This window comes from Eucyclogobius newberryi, unplaced genomic scaffold, assembly GCF_026437365.1.
Source record: "Eucyclogobius newberryi isolate DKJ021-1_F unplaced genomic scaffold, fEucNew1.0.hap1 SCAF_6, whole genome shotgun sequence".
Taxonomy (NCBI): domain Eukaryota; kingdom Metazoa; phylum Chordata; class Actinopteri; order Gobiiformes; family Gobiidae; genus Eucyclogobius; species Eucyclogobius newberryi.
The window spans coordinates 8,076,848-8,098,880 of NW_027316278.1; the positions used below are offsets into that span (position 1 = coordinate 8,076,848).

General features: G+C 43.8%; 1 protein-coding gene across 1 annotated transcript in view; it reads right to left on the bottom strand.

Moving 5' to 3' along the window:
• The window catches only part of rasef (RAS and EF-hand domain containing), a 29,210-nt gene extending 7,771 nt beyond the window's left edge, over nucleotides 1–21,439 (bottom strand). The window contains exons 1-9 of the mRNA XM_072433570.1: nucleotides 21,128–21,439; nucleotides 16,294–16,440; nucleotides 14,140–14,230; nucleotides 6,038–6,133; nucleotides 5,885–5,962; nucleotides 5,447–5,562; nucleotides 2,725–2,793; nucleotides 1,226–1,292; nucleotides 1,078–1,154 (exon numbers count right to left, since the gene is read on the bottom strand). Of these exons, the coding sequence (XP_072289671.1) occupies nucleotides 1,078–1,154; nucleotides 1,226–1,292; nucleotides 2,725–2,793; nucleotides 5,447–5,562; nucleotides 5,885–5,962; nucleotides 6,038–6,133; nucleotides 14,140–14,230; nucleotides 16,294–16,440; nucleotides 21,128–21,435 (1,049 nt within the window). The 5' untranslated portion in view covers nucleotides 21,436–21,439. The remainder of the gene's footprint in view (nucleotides 1–1,077; nucleotides 1,155–1,225; nucleotides 1,293–2,724; nucleotides 2,794–5,446; nucleotides 5,563–5,884; nucleotides 5,963–6,037; nucleotides 6,134–14,139; nucleotides 14,231–16,293; nucleotides 16,441–21,127) is intronic.
• Between the last annotated feature and the right edge of the window lie 594 nt (nucleotides 21,440–22,033).

Here is a 22,033-nt window from a genome sequence, read left to right on the forward strand (position 1 = left end):
ATCCAGGTGGTTCAGTTTCATTTATCAGGTTTGATTTTCCGTAAAATGTGCAGCTCTCTGAAGTAATGACTTATTACTGAATGAATATAGGCCACTTTTCCCATGTTCAAGTGTTTTTTGTGTTCGGTTCCATTTAGCTTTAAAACACTTTTTTTTGTAAATATATTCACTTTTAACCATGATAGTTGGTGATCTGCAGTGAGACTTATACTTCGGAGAGACTTCTGTGATATTATTCGTTATTTTCACACTGGCAACCGCATTTCACAAGAGGGCGCTCTAGGCTTTAAGCGACGCAGAAGAAGAATCTGCACTTCCTCTTCCTCTGGAGTTTGTGGAGTTGTTTAGAAGTGACGCAGAGGAAGAAGAATTCAATGGATTTAGTGATTTGGGGTAAAACTGATGCTTTGGTAAACTTGTTAGCATGTTCTTTATGCTATAGTTATCTGAATAACTGTTCATATGTTACGTTAACATACCAGACACTCACCACAGTTCTGTCTGTGCCTCATGTAGCTGAAGGTGTTAGCGTTAGCATACGTCATGTAGCTGAAGGTGTTAGCGTTAGCATACGTCATGTAGCTGAATGTGTTAGCGTTAGCATACGTCATGTAGCTGAAGGTGTTAGCGTTAGCATACGTCATGTAGCTGAAGGTGTTAGCGTTAGCATACGTCATGTAGCTGAAGGTGTTAGCGTTAGCATACGTCATGTAGCTGAAGGTGTTAGCGTTAGCATACGTACACCTATTCACCATGTTCTCTCATCTGTTATTATTTTAAACTGCATTTCAAGATGAAATGTCTGTTCTTGGTCTTGGATTTTATCAAATACATTTCCCCAAAAATGCGACTTATACTCCAGTGCGACTTATAAGGTTTTTTTCTTCTCTATTATGCATTTTTTTGGCTGTAATCCGGAAAATACGGTATATTTAAACCAGAATTTGACCTGCTCCCGTTACTTCCACGACTCTGCTTGTCATTTGTCCCGTCGTTTTGATCCGGAGCTTCACGTGCGTCTCTCACTTCACGGTCACTTCCTGGTTCGTTTGCACTCGACTTCCCTACAAGACTCACTTCTCGATGATGGTGTTGGGGGACGAGTAGGCGATGCTTTGGCTCCTGTTCCTGCTCTTTTCGGGAGAACTGGCCGACTGCAACAGACAGGAACGTTTCACATACAATACAGCTGGTCAGTGGAGAGCCCCGCCCCCCTGGTCCTTACCTTAGTGACCCGCTCCAGAGCCGCTCTCAGCCCGTCATTACTGTCATGCAGCTTCCGATTGGCCGTCCTGCAAGCCACACGCAAACACCTTTCATTATCAGGCCAGTCACATTCAACATAAAGTGTGTAGATACAGAGCCCATTTTGATTTTGATCCTAAAAGCAGATTTAAATAGTTTTTCCTTTTTGACTTTGGTCGTTTTATCATTGTTCATCGTTTTGTGTTGCACTGAATCACCAAAGAGAGTTCCTATGTTTGTGAATTCTGTTCATTAGCAATAAAGCTTTTCTGATTTTGGCACATTAACTCATTTTGGAGGTGTGATATAGTAAATAACAAACGAATTAGACACTGAAACATATTAGCATAGAGAAATACAAGAGTTAGGACTTTGATGAATGGCTTTGGATTAACATGAGGACAACACATAGGTCTATATAACCAAAATGTTAACAAATATTTGAAATTTAGTCCGAAATGCCCTTTTATACATAAAGAAATCTGCTAGAACAAGGATGTAATAACAGTCCAAAGCTGTTGAATGTGATTGGTCAATTTAAATGTAATGTTCAGGCAGATGGAGCCTTAACACCAAGTGAAATTTAACCCGTTTTTTGCACTGCACCGACAGATATTTGAATATAATGTACAGAAGTGACCCAGGAACAAGAACATATGACTCTGTTCACAACGATGTCAGTTAGAACCTTATAATTCTAAAGGGGACAGATTAGTCAAGGACATTACGAAATCTACTGTAAATACATTCATAGATAAGTACCAGTACATTTTGTGTACGGGACACCCCTGAGGCCTTTCATATATTCAAATGTTACCTCATTATTTTAAACCCCTTTCCTACTGCATTACCACAAGAAACCAAGAAAAACATATGCATTTCCTCTTAAAATGTACAGATCAAGACATTTACTAGAGTGACACATAAGTGAGGCGTTTGTCATCAGCGCTACAGGGTTTTAGTCATTGTATTTTTCTGGAAGCTCCAATTTCTGTTTACTTTTGAAAATAGAAATGGAATGAGCAAACTTGTATCTTCTGTCGAACTCATTCCAAACCTGTGGGCCTTTACACGCCACACTAAAACGAACACGAATCGGTCTAATCACAGTTACCCAATTTATCTTTCATGATTCAAAAGTTGTCAATGTCAATATTTAAAGTTTCGGTTCACAATCAGAATGAGCTGCTACTTTGGGTGTGACGATGGAGGTGTTCAAGCATCTCAGGTTCTGTTATGTTGATGATACGCTTCTAAAACACTCAAACACTGTACATAACGCAACAGTAATAAAAACAGACAGTTAAATGAATGTAAAAAGCTATAAACAGTTAATCCATGTCGTTGCAAGGGTGAATTTAAGGGTTGAAAGTGGTTCTGAGCGGGCGATTCTGGAGGTTTTGTGAGCGCGTTGACCATTTGAAACCAGAATGAGCAGATCCTTTTCACACGGACTTTAAAGGCGCCGCGGTCACTTACTGCAGGATATCGATCTGACTCTCCAGAATGTCGCGTTCGTCTGCAAACTGCTTCATCAGCTCCTCGTCCCTACGACACACAAAGTCACATGATCAGCACATCCCGGGTCATAAAAGCAGGTCCAGGAACAGACACTAACGTCCACTTGACTCATATTACAGGAAGTAACAGAACTTTGAAAGGTTCAGTTCGTCACTCATAATGATTGATCACATTTCAGCTCCTAATTTATTTATTTTTTGTCTTTAGTCATGGCGAGTAGATTGAAGAAAGGAATTTTTTTGTTATATATTTCAACTTGTTTTAAAGTTTACGCTAATAATTTGGATTATGATAATATTGCCATTTGGTAAATAGTATTTTATTAATCATTTCTTGTGAGGTTAGATCATTCATTTAATTTTTTATTCTTAAAGTTTTCTGTAGTGTTTGAGGATTTTAATCTTTGTTATATTTACACCTTTTGACCATTTTCAGTATAACCTTTTCTTAATAAATCCAAATTGGCTTTCAATATTAACTTCATGAGCATAAACAAGGCAGACTCTTAAAATCATCTGTGACAATAAATAAAAACAATTGATTTCTACAAAGAAAGAACTAAACTGGGACTAAACCCAGAACTTGGACCAAACCAAGTCTAAATCAGACTCACAGAACTTGACTCAAATTCACCCTTAATGAGAACAACTTTGTGTTCGCTTTATTAAATGATTTCCGGGCTGCATCCATCGACTATTATATCAGTTTGCGATTTTTTTATTATTGTATTGTATTATTATTGACCATTGAAAAACAAATACATGGCTGAGGGCTTGTAGAACTCCCAAGTTTATTATTAAAGAAAATCTGAAATCTTTAGACATTTTTGATTCAATAATTTCACCGTCTTTGTTTTCCAAATGTGATTATTTTCATAGTAAACTACTCACAATCAGTCAATGAATTGCTACAGTAGTTGAACATTTGTGTTTCTTGTACCGCTCTTTTTTACTTTTATTATGTGTGCTGTGTGAATTATTCAATATTTTGTCATCCTAAAATCTTACTCAATCCTGACTTTTTCTCATGAATAAAGTTTTGTAGAGTCCTTCTTGATTACAGTTTTGGATGTCTCTAGCCCTCTGAATCCCCTCTCGGGACAAAGTTTAGATGGAAAACTGTGAGTGAGAGTTGCTCCGCCTCCAGCCTGTTGCTAAGAGACGGTTCCAAAGAGCTGATTGTGCGGGACCAGGATATCCGCTTACATCTCGTTTCAGTGACAACAGGACACAGTGGCACAGGACTCACAAAGAGAGTCTACAGCGATCCTCAACATCCACAAACTCTCAACTCTACAAACTCTGCAAAGTTATTTAACGTACAGTTGTGTGTCGAGTAGTAGCACTTTTAACGACACAAACATCAGAAAAACAACCCAAATCATGTCTCAAGGAGCGCCACTTTGTTTCGTCGTTTCCAGTATTGCATTAAAACTAAATATATCACAATAACACCAAAGTCCTCCATTTGACAGAAATGTACTAGTTTTCTAAGTCTAATCTTCCTTATTCAGTCTAAATTTGTCTTGGTTTTGTCTGAAAAGTACAATTTCTTAACCCAATTTAATAAATAAAGGCATTTGAATGATATATTATGTAAATTTCAGACATCCAGGCAAGAGGAATGTAGATGATATTGTGAATGTTGTTTTGAAGCCATGCAAAGTTTGAATATCCAGTATATTATTTATAGTAAAAAAGGCGATAAAAAAGGCTGATTAGGAAAAAGGACATAATTAAACCTCAACTAAAACGTTTAAAGAGCCACGCTCCATTTGACTTTAAAACAATGTATCTCTGATGTAAAACTCCAACAACGGAAACGATAGATGGATACCAGCGAAATGCACTTTTGACTGCGGCATAAAAAGAAGAAAGTTAGCCGACGGATGAGAGGGACGGAGCGGACGGTCAAGGACTGGACGGAAACGACACCGGACATTTACAATTGGAAGACAAAAATAAACAAAAATAAACTAATTTGTCAGAAATTGGACGGATACAAAAGTTTGCCAGACTGACTTTCTACAGACTATTTTGGTGTTTTTTCTTCTCATTTCGTCTTCCGTTCCGTATGATATAAAAATGTATGGTTTAACACATTTCTGTTGGACTGACATAATGTGATCTGAATATCGTTAGCGGGATAATCTAAAAAATATTGAGAGCCAGGAGTGTCATCCGGATTTGAAAAGCGTTCAACTGGACAAGGTATTAAGTCAGGTCCATTCGTTTATGCAATCATCCAGACGCAGTTTAAGTTTGAAATTCAGTGAGTAAAAGGGCTTGGTAGCTAGAGCTGTGTAATTAAATCAAGTTTTAATCAAGATCTGGTCCTTTCTAATAGTCTTTTTCCTTTTTGTATGTGTTAAATGGCGGTGATTTACAGTGTGTATCGTTTATGCTCTGGAAACGTGTTGAAACTAAAAAAATATCAGTAATAGTGAAAAACAAAACAAAAAAGACGTTCCTGAGGTTTATACAGCTTTCTTTTTCCACCTTCAGTAAAAGATGCTTCACATTGGATAATTCCTCTTCACTCTGTAGCTGCTTAACGTTCTCCAGTCCCTCCAAACACACCCACAGTCTCCCACACGTCACAGTCACAGAGGCGTCAGCAGAAGTGTCTTGTACAAGGACACAGTGACGGCGCACCGGCCCAGAGCTGGAGTGTGTCTCACCGCTCGTAGTTGATGCTCTGGTCGGTGAGCTCGTTCTTCAGGCAGTCCATCTCGCTCTGCAGACACGACACTTTGGTCTGGGAGCGGAGCAGGTCCTGCTTCAGACGCTGGTTCTCCTGCAACGACCACATTTCATCATTACGACAAACTCCTCGTGTCATCGACATTCATTAGCGATGGGACAACATCTAGCGAGAGAACATCGACGCAAAGTGGAGAAGTGTCTCGTGAGTTTTTTTGCGTTTGGTTTGGACATAAAAGGTTTAACGCTGCTGAGGAACATCTCTTTAGAAGCTGCAGTTCCACAAAGCAGTGCTACAATGACAATATTGAGTGAAATAAAAGCATCAAATGTGAAATGAACTGCATAATTTATGTACTAATCAAAATCGCACTGTCTTATCCCACCACCAACATTCATAATACAATATCACGCACCAGCATCAGCCCATTGATCTTCTTCTTGAGGGCAGGACTCTCATCTTTTACAACACTGTTCTTGTACTTTTCCTCGACCTGATGGACAGAGGTTACAGTTTGTAGTCAGGCTGCATCGCACGCACATTTCTGTAGAATCGACTGTGCACTAACCATCTGCATCTTCTGGATCTTACACTGCAGCTCACAGATTTCGTTCTCGTAGCTCGTCTTCATCTCGTGTAGAGAGGCCTCGGCGCGCTTTTTCTCCTGCAAGAAAACAACAGAGAGGTTTGATGTGATTGTGATCAGTGTCGGCTCCCAAATTCAAAATGTGTTCTTTTGTATGTACATGACAAGAGAACACATTTAGAAGCACTGTGGGTGTGATTTTCAAACACAAAACAAAGCTAAATGGGTTTGTCCATGTGTGTCCTCCTGCCTGCTTGCCCCGCCCATCATGAGATGAATCCTGCAGCACCAGGTGGAGCTGATTATTGGGACCGGGACTAACCTGGCTCTCACTTGGTGGAGCGTGGGAGGAGCCATGATGAGGAGGTAAACTTATTTAAAGTAGGATCCCACACAGAGTGTAAACCCACAACTAAATAAACTGGGGTCAGATTAATCACTATTAAACCTAAATAGCAATTTGACTGGACACAATCGCCCAAGCAGCCATTTTTGTAGTTCCATAAATTCTTCCACAAACAACAAAATCCATTCGTAATCACAATATTATTTGTCCCAAAAATCTTGCAGCCTCAGACTAGACCAGAACTCAACCAGGACTGAAACAGGACTAAAACAAGACCTTATCTAGACTTAAACCAGGAACAAACTCTTCCTTTCCTAAATTCCAGGTAGTCCCTGAGCTGCAGTGGGAAACATGCAGCTGAGAGCCCTCCAAATGTGAGCGCTATTATCAACTCAACAAACAGTCAAGCAGTTACATAAGCACAATCACACGCACAATCACACGCACACGCACAATCACACGCACAATCACACGCACACGCACAATCACACGCACGCACAATCACACGCACACGCACAATCACACGCACACGCACAATCACACGCACACGCACAATCACACGCACACGCACACGCACAATCACACGCACACGCACAATCACACGCACACGCACAATCACACGCACACGCACACGCACAATCACACGCACACGCACAATCACACGCACACGCACAATCACACGCACACGCACAATCACACGCACACGCACAATCACACGCACACGCACAATCACACGCACACGCACACGCACAATCACACGCACACGCACAATCACACGCACACGCACAATCACACGCACACGCACAATCACACGCACACGCACAATCACACGCACACGCACAATCACACGCACACGCACACGCACAATCACACGCACACGCACAATCACACGCACACGCACAATCACACGCACACGCACAATCACACTCACACGCACACGCACAATCACACGCACACGCACAATCACACGCACAATCACACGCACACGCACAATCACACGCACACGCACAATCACACGCACACTCAATGCACAGTTTAGCTCTGATCATGGCTGTATCCTTAGCACTGTTTTGCACATATAAATATAGCAGTGTGTGCGAAGGAGGTGAAACAAAGAAACTAATCTGGTCAAGACTTATGACAGTTTGAAAGTTATGAACAAACATGTCGATGATATTAATTGCTGGGCTAAAGGCTGGGCTATAGTTGGATGAGGAACAGGGGGTTCAGTATAGGATAATGATAAAAACAACAAACCAAAGCATCATTGTTAATTAAAAAACTTCAGACAGGCTAAATGGTGACCGTGCTATGATGTTGGAAAAAGGGAATCAACAAGGAAAAACCCATAACAATAACTAGTTCTTAAACTGTAGGAGAAGAAGTCTTGAACATTCATATATGAAAGGTGCAATTTCTTCGTAGTGGATTCTGTTTTTTCTTCTTCGTGCAACAATCTGTTTGGAGCCACGCGCTGGGACACTGGGACACTGGGACACAGGGACACTGGGACAGGTCTGTGAAAGACTCTCTTACATTTTTACCATGGATGAAGAACAGTTTAGCTCCAAGTTTGTTCCCAGTTTCTTCCTGATTGTCATTTTTTTTAATCAACTTTTCTACTTTAAACACAGAAAAAACAACAGAGAGAACCAAAAGCACAAACAACACATCCAGAACAGTAAATATTAGTCCCGCTCGGTCCAAAGTTTGTCCAAAGCTAATCTAATGTGTCCAAAAGAAACCACAATAACCACAATAATGAAGTGTGTGATAAATCTCCTGCATGTTATTGTCTCCTGAGGTGCGGTGGACGCTCGTGACCTGCTTTATTTGTTCTAAGGGACAAGCTAGAACAAACTCTCTTATCTCTGAGGTAGAACCAGTGCACTCTGAAGTATCGACTCGTCCGATTTCCTCCAATAACTTAATGATTTAATTATTATTTACAATCTCCAAAACATGATGAGAGGGGGAAAATGTCTAATCAATTAATCAAAGAAAATAACAGAAATAATAATATAAATAAATAATGTTAGTTAGTTGCAGCTTATTATAATATAATTGTACAAACAAAATAAAATATAATCAAGACCATTTTAGAGGCAAAAATAAGTTGTTTCAGTTCAAACACTGAATGTAAAAAATCTGACTCTCTTTTGTTATTTTATATATTTTATGTTGTTTTTCATTTGTTTTTATTTTATTTTATATATTTTATGTTGTCTTTAATTAGTTTTTATTTGGTTTGTACGTATTCATCTATTTTTTTAAATGTATTTTTGTTTTCTTTTAAACATATTTTAATTGCACTTTGGAGACTTTGTGTTGGTAAAATGTGCTCTACAAATAAAGTTGGATTGGATTGAATAACCCTAAACTTCCTCTCTGCACTGACCTGTCCTCTGGTCTTCCTCTCTGCACTGACCTGTCCTCTGGTCTTCCTCTCTGCACTGACCTGTCCTCTGGTCTTCCTCTCTGCACTGACCTGTCCTCTGGTTTTCCTCTCTGCCATGACCTGTTCTCTGGTCTTCCTCTCTGCATTGACCTGTCCTCTGGTCTTCCTCTCTGCACTGACCTGTCCTCTGGTCTTCCTCTCTGCACTGACCTGTCCTCTGGTCTTCCTCTCTGCACTGACCTGTTCTCTGGTCTTCCTCTCTGCATTGACCTGTCCTCTGGTCTTCCTCTCTGCACTGACCTGTCCTCTGGTCTTCCTCTCTGCGCTGACCTGTCCTCTGGTCTTCCTCTCTGCGCTGACCTGTTCTCTGGTCTTCCTCTCTGCGCTGACCTGTCCTCTGGTCTTCCTCTCTGCACTGACCTGTCCTCTGGTCTTCCTCTCTGCACTGACCTGTCCTCTGGTCTTCCTCTCTGCGCTGACCTGTTCTCTGGCCTTCCTCTCTGCGCTGACCTGTTCTCTGGTCTTCCTCTCTGCACTGACCTGTCCTCTGGTCTTCCTCTCTGCACTGACCTGTTCTCTGGTCTTCCTCTCTGCACTGACCTGTCCTCTGGTCTTCCTCTCTGCGCTGACCTGTCCTCTGGTCTTCCTCTCTGCACTGACCTGTTCTCTGGTCTTCCTCTCTGCACTGACCTGTCTTCTGGTCTTCCTCTCTGCGCTGACCTGTCCTCTGGTCTTCCTCTCTGCACTGACCTGTTCTCTGGTCTTCCTCTCTGCACTGACCTGTCCTCTGGTCTTCCTCTCTGCACTGTCCTGTTCTCTGGTCTTCCTCTCTGCACTGACCTGTCCTCTGGTCTTCCTCTCTGCATTGACCTGTCCTCTGGTCTTCCTCTCTGCACTGACCTGTTCTCTGGTCTTCCTCTCTGCACTGACCTGTCCTCTGGTCTTCCTCTCTGCACTGACCTGTCCTCTGGTCTTCCTCTCTGCACTGACATGTCCTCTGATCTTCCTCTCTGCACTGACCTGTCCTCTGGTCTTCCTCTCTGCACTGACCTGTTCTCTGGCCTTCCTCTCTGCGCTGACCTGTCCTCTGGTCTTCCTCTCTGCACTGACCTGTCCTCTGGTCTTCCTCTCTGCACTGACCTGTCCTCTGGTCTTCCTCTCTGCACTGTCCTGTTCTCTGGTCTTCCTCTCTGCACTGACCTGTCCTCTGGTCTTCCTCTCTGCACTGACCTGTCCTCTGGTCTTCCTCTCTGCACTGTCCTGTTCTCTGGTCTTCCTCTCTGCACTGACCTGTCCTCTGGTCTTCCTCTCTGCACTGACCTATCCTCTGGTCTTCCTCTCTGCACTGTCCTGTTCTCTGGTCTTCCTCTCTGCACTGACCTGTCCTCTGGTCTTCCTCTCTGCACTGTCCTGTTCTCTGGTCTTCCTCTCTGCACTGACCTGTCCTCTGGTCTTCCTCTCTGCACTGACCTGTCCTCTGGTCTTCCTCTCTGCACTGACCTGTTCTCTGGTCTTCCTCTCTGCACTGACCTGTCCTCTGGTCTTCCTCTCTGCACTGTCCTGTTCTCTTGTCTTCCTCTCTGCACTGACCTGTCCTCTGGTCTTCCTCTCTGCACTGACCTGTTCTCTGGTCTTCCTCTCTGCACTGACCTGTCCTCTGGTCTTCCTCTCTGCACTGACCTGTCCTCTGGTCTTCCTCTCTGCACTGACATGTCCTCTGATCTTCCTCTCTGCACTGACCTGTCCTCTGGTCTTCCTCTCTGCACTGACCTGTTCTCTGGCCTTCCTCTCTGCGCTGACCTGTCCTCTGGTCTTCCTCTCTGCACTGTCCTGTTCTCTGGTCTTCCTCTCTGCACTGACCTGTCCTCTGGTCTTCCTCTCTGCACTGACCTATCCTCTGGTCTTCCTCTCTGCACTGTCCTGTTCTCTGGTCTTCCTCTCTGCACTGACCTGTCCTCTGGTCTTCCTCTCTGCACTGTCCTGTTCTCTGGTCTTCCTCTCTGCACTGACCTGTCCTCTGGTCTTCCTCTCTGCACTGACCTGTCCTCTGGTCTTCCTCTCTGCACTGACCTGTTCTCTGGTCTTCCTCTCTGCACTGACCTGTCCTCTGGTCTTCCTCTCTGCACTGTCCTGTTCTCTTGTCTTCCTCTCTGCACTGACCTGTCCTCTGGTCTTCCTCTCTGCACTGACCTGTTCTCTGGTCTTCCTCTCTGCACTGACCTGGCCTCTGGTCTTCCTCTCTGCACTGACCTGTCCTCTGGTCTTCCTCTCTGCACTGACATGTCCTCTGATCTTCCTCTCTGCACTGACCTGTCCTCTGGTCTTCCTCTCTGCACTGACCTGTTCTCTGGCCTTCCTCTCTGCGCTGACCTGTCCTCTGGTCTTCCTCTCTGCACTGACCTGTCCTCTGGTCTTCCTCTCTGCACTGACCTGTCCTCTGGTCTTCCTCTCTGCACTGTCCTGTCCTCTGGTCTTCCTCTCTGCACTGACCTGTCCTCTGGTCTTCCTCTCTGCACTGACCTGTCCTCTGGTCTTCCTCTCTGCACTGTCCTGTTCTCTGGTCTTCCTCTCTGCACTGACCTGTCCTCTGGTCTTCCTCTCTGCACTGACCTATCCTCTGGTCTTCCTCTCTGCACTGTCCTGTTCTCTGGTCTTCCTCTCTGCACTGACCTGTCCTCTGGTCTTCCTCTCTGCACTGTCCTGTTCTCTGGTCTTCCTCTCTGCACTGACCTGTCCTCTGGTCTTCCTCTCTGCACTGTCCTGTTCTCTGGTCTTCCTCTCTGCACTGACCTGTCCTCTGGTCTTCCTCTCTGCACTGACCTGTCCTCTGGTCTTCCTCTCTGCACTGTCCTGTTCTCTGGTCTTCCTCTCTGCACTGACCTGTCCTCTGGTCTTCCTCTCTGCACTGTCCTGTTCTCTGGTCTTCCTCTCTGCACTGACCTGTCCTCTGGTCTTCCTCTCTGCATTGACCTGTCCTCTGGTCTTCCTCTCTGCACTGACCTGTTCTCTGGTCTTCCTCTCTGCACTGACCTGTCCTCTGGTCTTCCTCTCTGCACTGACCTGTCCTCTGGTCTTCCTCTCTGCACTGACATGTCCTCTGATCTTCCTCTCTGCACTGACCTGTCCTCTGGTCTTCCTCTCTGCACTGACCTGTTCTCTGGCCTTCCTCTCTGCGCTGACCTGTCCTCTGGTCTTCCTCTCTGCACTGACCTGTCCTCTGGTCTTCCTCTCTGCACTGACCTGTCCTCTGGTCTTCCTCTCTGCACTGTCCTGTTCTCTGGTCTTCCTCTCTGCACTGACCTGTCCTCTGGTCTTCCTCTCTGCACTGACCTGTCCTCTGGTCTTCCTCTCTGCACTGTCCTGTTCTCTGGTCTTCCTCTCTGCACTGACCTGTCCTCTGGTCTTCCTCTCTGCACTGACCTATCCTCTGGTCTTCCTCTCTGCACTGTCCTGTTCTCTGGTCTTCCTCTCTGCACTGACCTGTCCTCTGGTCTTCCTCTCTGCACTGTCCTGTTCTCTGGTCTTCCTCTCTGCACTGACCTGTCCTCTGGTCTTCCTCTCTGCACTGACCTGTCCTCTGGTCTTCCTCTCTGCACTGACCTGTTCTCTGGTCTTCCTCTCTGCACTGACCTGTCCTCTGGTCTTCCTCTCTGCACTGTCCTGTTCTCTTGTCTTCCTCTCTGCACTGACCTGTCCTCTGGTCTTCCTCTCTGCACTGACCTGTTCTCTGGTCTTCCTCTCTGCACTGACCTGTCCTCTGGTCTTCCTCTCTGCACTGACCTGTCCTCTGGTCTTCCTCTCTGCACTGACATGTCCTCTGATCTTCCTCTCTGCACTGACCTGTCCTCTGGTCTTCCTCTCTGCACTGACCTGTTCTCTGGCCTTCCTCTCTGCGCTGACCTGTCCTCTGGTCTTCCTCTCTGCACTGTCCTGTTCTCTGGTCTTCCTCTCTGCACTGACCTGTCCTCTGGTCTTCCTCTCTGCACTGACCTATCCTCTGGTCTTCCTCTCTGCACTGTCCTGTTCTCTGGTCTTCCTCTCTGCACTGACCTGTCCTCTGGTCTTCCTCTCTGCACTGTCCTGTTCTCTGGTCTTCCTCTCTGCACTGACCTGTCCTCTGGTCTTCCTCTCTGCACTGACCTGTCCTCTGGTCTTCCTCTCTGCACTGACCTGTTCTCTGGTCTTCCTCTCTGCACTGACCTGTCCTCTGGTCTTCCTCTCTGCACTGTCCTGTTCTCTTGTCTTCCTCTCTGCACTGACCTGTCCTCTGGTCTTCCTCTCTGCACTGACCTGTTCTCTGGTCTTCCTCTCTGCACTGACCTGGCCTCTGGTCTTCCTCTCTGCACTGACCTGTCCTCTGGTCTTCCTCTCTGCACTGACATGTCCTCTGATCTTCCTCTCTGCACTGACCTGTCCTCTGGTCTTCCTCTCTGCACTGACCTGTTCTCTGGCCTTCCTCTCTGCGCTGACCTGTCCTCTGGTCTTCCTCTCTGCACTGACCTGTCCTCTGGTCTTCCTCTCTGCACTGACCTGTCCTCTGGTCTTCCTCTCTGCACTGTCCTGTCCTCTGGTCTTCCTCTCTGCACTGACCTGTCCTCTGGTCTTCCTCTCTGCACTGACCTGTCCTCTGGTCTTCCTCTCTGCACTGTCCTGTTCTCTGGTCTTCCTCTCTGCACTGACCTGTCCTCTGGTCTTCCTCTCTGCACTGACCTATCCTCTGGTCTTCCTCTCTGCACTGTCCTGTTCTCTGGTCTTCCTCTCTGCACTGACCTGTCTTCTGGTCTTCCTCTCTGCACTGTCCTGTTCTCTGGTCTTCCTCTCTGCACTGACCTGTCCTCTGGTCTTCCTCTCTGCACTGACCTGTCCTCTGGTCTTCCTCTCTGCACTGACCTGTTCTCTGGTCTTCCTCTCTGCACTGACCTGTCCTCTGGTCTTCCTCTCTGCACTGTCCTGTTCTCTTGTCTTCCTCTCTGCACTGACCTGTCCTCTGGTCTTCCTCTCTGCACTGACCTGTTCTCTGGTCTTCCTCTCTGCACTGACCTGTCCTCTGGTCTTCCTCTCTGCACTGACCTGTCCTCTGGTCTTCCTCTCTGCACTGACCTGTCCTCTGGTCTTCCTCTCTGCACTGACCTGTTCTCTGGTCTTCCTCTCTGCACTGACCTGTCCTCTGGTCTTCCTCTCTGCACTGTCCTGTTCTCTTGTCTTCCTCTCTGCACTGACCTGTCCTCTGGTCTTCCTCTCTGCACTGACCTGTTCTCTGGTCTTCCTCTCTGCACTGACCTGTCCTCTGGTCTTCCTCTCTGCACTGACCTGTCCTCTGGTCTTCCTCTCTGCACTGACCTGTTCTCTGGTCTTCCTCTCGGTGATGTGAATGCGCTGGTCCAGCTCCTCCTCCATCTCACTCAGCTGCATCGTGGCCTGGTCCTGCGCTCTACACACAACACACACATCCACTTTAATAGCACAAAGGGGACAACAACAACAACAACAACAACAACTACAACAACATTACTCATATGGGTCTAACATACATGGTTTGTGTCCAGCTAAACTCCAGGTTTAAAGTAGTGGGTATTGGGGAGGCCCTTATCAAGCCCCTGTATGATGATTAAACTAGCCCAGTTAAATCTTGTTTAAAGGACAGGTATTAAAATGGACTTTTTGAGATTTTACCCATGCTTTGACATTGTTTCCTCCTTAAAAACATACCTGACTTGCATTTAGCTTAAAGGCGTAATGGACGATTTTTCGGCGATTTGAGAACTCAGGTGGAAGTGCGCATGCCACTCCCCCGTGTGGACTGATACAACACACACGTGAGTTTGTTTATTAGCGCGACGGATCGCATCGCATCTCTCGTCTCCCGTAGATTTCCGTCTCTTCTGAGCCAGTCTTTCTCCGTCTTAATTTTGTCCCGTACACTGAGGGAACTATATTATGATAGATCAATGCGCTTAGACACGCCGAAACATGCTGCTCATGGGGACGAGCCGACGAGGCTGCAGGTGAGCGGTAGGTGAGTTTTATGATTATACGTGGCAGGACTAATGGGCAGTCCACGCCACGAGGAAATGAGACTCAGATTTGGGCCAAAAAATCGTCCATTACGCCTTTAATTTATGATAGTTTGATGAATCCTGGTTAGAAAATTCTGTCCCCTCCGAGCGTCATAAACCCTCTGTTCTGATTCTCATACTCGTGTTGCTTTTAGAATCTTCTCTGTTGTTTTTAAGTCCATAAATCATCGGCAGACACTCAGCTAGTCCCGGTGGAAACAGAGAGAATCCAAATGTACAAATCCCAATTTTGTTTGTTATAAACTATTTTTTTTAGTTCTAAAACATGAGATGCCAAACCAAAGGTACTCAGGAGTGGTTTGAGAAGTGAAAGTATGATTTTCGAAAAGTGACTCTTAAATACCAATGGGAAGGTGTCCCACTTCTGTTTGGTCCCTGATTTCTTCCACAGCCTCAGATGGATCTTGTTTATTATTTATTGCTTGGAAACCATGTACAAAGACATTCATCGTATAAAAGAGAAGATGCTTTGCACCAGATGTAGCAAAGAGCTAACTTGGAGCTACTTTCCATCCATAGTCCGTATGATGCCACGCCTTAGTCACAGTCAACATGATAAAGTCCTGTAGTGTTTGTGTGGTCAGGTCAGCAAAGGTCATGGCTGTTTATTTAAAGAAACAGCTCAAATCCCATTGGCCACAGATCCTGCTTGTCTCCATGAATACAAACTGTGGAAGATTTATAGAAGTTCTTAGGACATGTTTTACACAACACGATAAGATGTGCTTATTGTTAAAATACAAAACGTGTAATATGCACATGTTCGCCTATCTTCAAGACACTAAGTGATACTTAAAACTCTATATACAGTGTATACACCATCACCAACACCAAGAAAAGAGTTAATCAATAATGAGAATTTATTCATCATTGATCTATGATAACATCATAAAATACTGTCAATACAATAAAATACTGTCACAAATAGGGTTTTTCTACACTTCTTGGCCCCGTTTCACAAAGAGGTTCAATATATTCTGGGTTTAAGAGTTAAATGAACAGTTGAGACAGACATCTAAGTTAAGCAGAAAAGAGGAAACCCCATGGCAACGATAAACCAGAGGCGGGGTTTATTTTAGTGGGACAGGAAGTCATGTGACCCTGGATCAAGCTTTGGATTCAGAATCGGATTTCAAATTAAACATATTGTTTAATAGATTTATAGAATATCTAAGAAAATAAAGTTGCACATGCAGTCGAGTATTAAACATTTAAGATTTTAGAGTCGATTTGCAAATTCATATTTTGAACAAATCCAAGATGTTAAGGGTACATTAATCAAAAGTATAATTCATTAGTGTATAAGTGGTGAAATATTGAACTCTCTCAGGCCTTATTAAGTGCACCTGGTCCATCTGTGAACGAGGAAGTGAACTGTCCAATCAGAGCTCTCCCTCAGGCGCAGAGGTGCATTTACCGTTTGATGGCCAGCGCCAGGTTCTCCATCTCATTGTTGACCTGTCGGATCTCTTTGGTGAAGTTTACGAGGACTTTCTCAAACTGCGGGACGAGTCGAGGCTCCGTCAGGTTCAGGTTCTGGTAAAGCAGCGCCGCCTGGTTCATCCTGCAACAAACACCCCGCCCCCCCATGAGGTTAGGACGGCCAAAACACGGGTCACAAGCATTTACAAGCACAGCAATGGTCATCTCATTACAGGTGTATCGCAAACGCCGTTTTAGGGATTAAAATATAAATCTGTTACATGTATTCTGTTATCAAAATTACGATTGTCATTTTCTAATTGTCAATGATCAGCTTGAATGTTTTTAATTGAAATGTGTCTGAAATCTGCCGTTAAAAGATTGTGGTCTGAGTAAATTCAAGACAGAATGAACCTTTACCTTTTTTTTTTCAGTACCTATTGCTGCATTCATTACAATATTAATAAATCTAATTCATATTCTTTCCAGTTGTACCTTTTTAACCAGTAGCCAGCCATAAATGTGACATCAAATATTGTGAAAAGCTTGTATTATTTGTGCTATATCGAGCCGATTCGTCAGGCAAGCGCCCGTTTTCTAAGTCTGTGAGGCCCTGGATAATGCCATTAGGTTCGGTCGGATCGCAGATGGCTTTTAATGAAGGAAGCGGTCTGACGGCGGGGTCCACGCTCCTCTCAGCTGACTGCTCCGCTCTGCACGGCTGAAACGAGGAGCAGTGTTCAGGACGGGAGCGCCGTGACAATCGATGACCCAGCAGCGGAGAGGCGCCGCTCTTATGAGAGGCCCTCAGAGCAAATGTGTTCCTGGAGGTCTATCACACACACTTCTGTAGACGCCTGTTGAAGCAGCACTGTGTACGACTTCTAGTGTACACCACAGAGAGGTTAATACTGTGGCCTTCATTTCCACGCAGAGTACGGCATTTAACCCGTCTGTCTTGTGTTTGTATTGCTAAATCTGTCTAATTTACTTCTATAATGTTCAAAGTTACTGTTCTACTTGCTCTTTGTTATAATTTTGTTGTAATGAAACTTCAGGACAGATATTTATAAGATTTTTTTCCTCTCTCTGCTCCTCTTTGATTGTGATGGTAATTTGTGTTAACGTAAAAAAACACACAATTTAAATAAATGAATAAAATAAATAAATAATATAAAATAATACAAATAATATAAAATGAAATGAAATAAATAAAATAAAATAAATAAAATAAATAAAATAAATAAAATAAATAAAATACTTCAGTGGGCAATATGGAAAAAGATTTACAATTTTCAATTCAACTTAGATTTGTGTTTAGTTGGATAATAATGAATCCAACGTGTTCCATCCACTGTAACGAAATTCTGTATCTCCAGACCTTGATTTAGCATTGGTCAGGAAGAGTCCAGAACGATATAGCTCAGTATTTCTATAGACTAGAGTCACCGTTTTCATCTCTGCCAGTTTAGGTGGGCGTGAGCCAATCAGGGACACGCTTAGTCCATCTGCATCAAAAACAAACGCGGCTGACCAATGAGCGCCTTTTGTCTCAAATGCTTCACTGAAACGTCCAAATCTGATTGCACGGTTCTGTTTGAGTTTGGCTCGAGGCGTGACGGAGAGCAGGGCGACCCGACTCGTGCTTTATAAAATCCCAGGAAGCGGCAATAGAACCTCACTGGAAATGGATTTAGGTTGAGGGAGGAAACAGACAGAAACGGTAGAGTTTTTAAAGTTACCGTGCTATTTTCGCTATATAAGAAATGTTATAGAAAGAAATGTTCATAACTGTGCAGTCTTCCACCTAATATCCATCCGTACATTTGACTGGATTGGAGAAGCAAACAAACAAGTAGGTCATGCTCAAACCAAACCGAAACTGTGTAATCCAAATACATACAGGTTACGTCAGGGAGTTTACAAAGCCTGAAAACAGCAGACTCTTATATATATTGTAATGAGCGCTCAACTGCAAACGCATCCAGATCACTATTTGAAAAGCTGCATTTAACAAATTGCAAAGTATTCCATTTTCTTTGGTAATACAATAACCTCTGCAAGCATCAAAATGGGCGCACATCGAGACTAAAACCTGCTAACCCTGTAACCAAACATGACATTTTTGTATTACGGTAGTTCGTATTTCAGTCTTCTTTCTCTCAAATGTGTTTAAAGTATGAAATGAATCATGATTATCTTTCCAAAATCAGCTTTAGTAAAGGCGTAGGTTCAGCAGTGGCCGCTCTTGTGAACGTCTTATTTGCCAAAAGGGAGTTGTCCTGGTTTATGGAGACTGAAACTTTTCCACAAATCTTACACCCAAATACTGTCCTGATACTAACATTACAAACTCCATTTCTATACTAAGGCCTCGATGATAATAAAACATTCTCTTTTTTAAAACAAGATAATAGTACTTTATTTCAAAACTGTGTGATATGAGGAAAGAATTGCAATATTTCATACCTATGTTTTGTATTGCAATATTTGAGTGTGCTTTTTGAGACTATAAATTCAGATTAAATAAACTAATTTATAATACTTAATTTACCAACTGTGTCAAAACCAAAAGACTGACTAAACTAAAATGCCTGAATGATCTGATTTTTCATGGTTAACTTTCCAAAACCCGTACATTTCTGTTTCTGTTGGATGGAGAAGTTTCTGTTCTTGCCATGTATTTATTTCCTTGCAATATTGATTTTTGGATTAGTCAGCGTTGCAGTATTTATATGGTTCAGTATTGACTTCAAATGAGTAAATACTTTCTATACAAGTTTTAGCATTAATTAGAATCTGATTTCCGATACCCCCAAACTCAAATACACAAACAAGACGGACAACAATAGAAATTTACAGTTAATCTTATGTCAAACCAATTGAGATTTGAAGATGCTCAATACTATTCAAAAGTAACATTTGAATTGTGAGTGATCTGTTAAATGGCAATAAGTCGGTATTGTTTATGCTCACAAAATTAACATTGAAAGCATTTTTTTATTGTTTATAAAGAGACAAAATACAGTTGAATAGAAAAAATATATTTTTCTTTGACATATTATCCAGCCCTGCAATATAGTGACAAATGTATTGCTATTTACCAGTAGCTTAAAGTAGTTTTCCAAATCTTTTTCACATAATTTCTGTTCATGCATCTTTTGTTTTCTGATCAATCTTGAGCTCTGTTTGTCTAAATGTATCTTTTATATTTGGGTTAGGGAGTTAAATGTATGTTTTCTAAATTCCCAGCTGCTCTCTTGACTGAGTCTGTGACATTCGTTTCCATATGGAGTTGCACACACACTATCAGAGACTCAAACGTACATGTTCAACGCGCCAAACTGCACCGTAATATCTCCCTCACCTCTGTCCACTGGGTTTGGGAAATGGTGCAAAACGTAAGACTTGGATACAATGTTTTACCAATTTACTAAATATCTGACTTTTTCAGAGTCGTCTCCGTTCCTGCCCACACTTGTCAGTTACATACCAACAGTTTCCACCTCAGCTCAGACACTTAGTTAAGGCTATACATTCAGTTTAAATAATCATCATCATAACATAACTACAACAAATTTGTACAATTCAAAAGTAAAAATAAGCCTCTATATGAAAAACGGGTAAGATCTGGTTTGGCAGGTGAATTTGTTACATTGAGCCAAAAATGAAGCCCTCAGAGTCGTTGTTTTTGGCCCTCAAGCTTCCTGGTGAACTGGCCCAAATGGTCAAAATCAGTACTTTTTGTTGCATTTCAGAAAACCTTTGTCATCGTATCCTGAAAACACTTGGATGCGAGACGAGCTGTATAAAAGCGTGTGGCGGCCTAACGTCTGCACAGAGCACCAGCCCGAGGCCCTCTGCTTTGTGTATGTTCTGGGCCCTCGATGAAAAACGTTTGGACACCCCTGACCTATAGAAATTATTATCAGTTGAGGCGGAAAAACTGCAGACAAAACTGTTTTGAGTGGGTCAGTTTGCTCTGTCAGAATACTGTATGACCTTTCATATAGAAACGACCAAACTGCAACCAATCTGCAGCTAAAGATGTTTTATTAAGGTGAATTCCAAGTAAAGTGGGACCTATTGTGTGTTTTGTGTGTTTTGTCAATTTCTCCTGTAGTTTATTTTTTCATCTAAAAAAGCATTGCACATATTTGAGAAGATTATATTTGGACTAAGTTTGAAAAGGGACACATTTTTTAGACTTTGGACCAAATGGGACAACGTGTTTAGGACTTATATAACTAGCTATGCTGTCTCTGTGTCTCCTGTGCTCTCATTGTGCTGTTATGTAACTTTATGTTTAAAAAAAATCTAATTAAAATCAAATAAAAACGAGAAAATAAAAGAAAAAATGATAGTTTTTCTTGACATATAAAGAAATTGTCCAGAGGAGATTTGGATATCTCATTAAGTATTTCAGTAAACTTGATCTTATTGAATATTGTCATACGTTTTTGTATTTCTAAACTTCTAAATCTTTTCTATATGCAGTTTTAGAATTCGACACCAATAAACACTTCTGTACGATCTGTCAAACTGTTGTAACGACACGATTGTAAAGTTTGGCGTGTGTAGATTCTACTTTCAGGGCTGATTGTGAAGTCTCCGAGGGGAAAATGCATTTGAAAAAAAAACACTTACAATGTGAAATAATTATGAAAAACATTAAAACAATCATGAAACGTATTTAGGTGCAGATTGGACAAATGTTCCAATGTGAAAGGCTCAAACCCCTATGTTGACAGAGCAAATAAAATAAAGAAATAAATACTAAATACATAAAATAGAGGCTATACTTTCTGTCTGTTTTCTTTGCCTCTCACCTGGGGATGAACTTGGCCTGGTCCCCGAGCCTCCTCTCGAACCCCTCCCAGGCGGAGCAGTCGTCCCCGGGCTCCTCGTCCTCCATGTCCGCCCCGTAGCGCTGCTGGAAGCCGCACACGAACTCCTGCAGCGTCACGGAGCCGTCGCCGTCCGCGTCCAGCCGCTCGAAGATCCGCTGCGCCTCCTCCGCGGACACCTGCAGCTCCGCGCACACGCTCACGAACTCGCGCCGCTTGATCCGCCCAGAGCCGTCAACGTCGTACGCGTCGAAGAGCGCGCGCAGCCGGGCGTGCTCCTCCGCGCTCATGCCCCTGGACGGGGGGGAGGAGGGAAGAGGAGAGGGGAGAGAGGAGAGAGGAGGAAGGAGAGAGGAGAGAGGAGGAGAGAGGAGAGAGGAGAGAGGAGAGAGGAGAGAGGAGGAGGGAGGAGAGAGGAGAGAGGAGGAGAGAGGAGAGAGGAGGAGAGAGGAGAGAGGAGAGAGGAGGAAGGAGAGAGGAGGAGAGAGGAGAGAGGAGAGAGGAGAGAGGAGAGAGGAGAGAGGAGGAGAGAGGAGGAGGGAGGAGAGAGGAGTTGGAGGAGAGAGGAGGAGAGAGGAGGAGGAGGAGAGAGGAAAGAGGAGGAAAGAGGAATTGGAGGAGAGAGGTGGAGAGAGGAGGAGGGGGAGAGAAGAGAGGTGGAGAGAGGTGGATAGAGGAGAGAGGAGAGAGAGAGGAATGAGGAGGGAGGAGGAGGAGGAGGAAGGAGGAGAGAGGAGGAGGGAGGAGAGAGGAGGAGGAGAGAGGAGGAGGAGAGGGTAAGGGAGGAAGGTAAGGGAGGAGGAGCAGGAGCAGGAGATAGGAGGGGGAGGAGGAAAGAAAAGAAACAAGACAAGAAGGAGGCGTTTCTACAAAAGATTCACGCTCGAA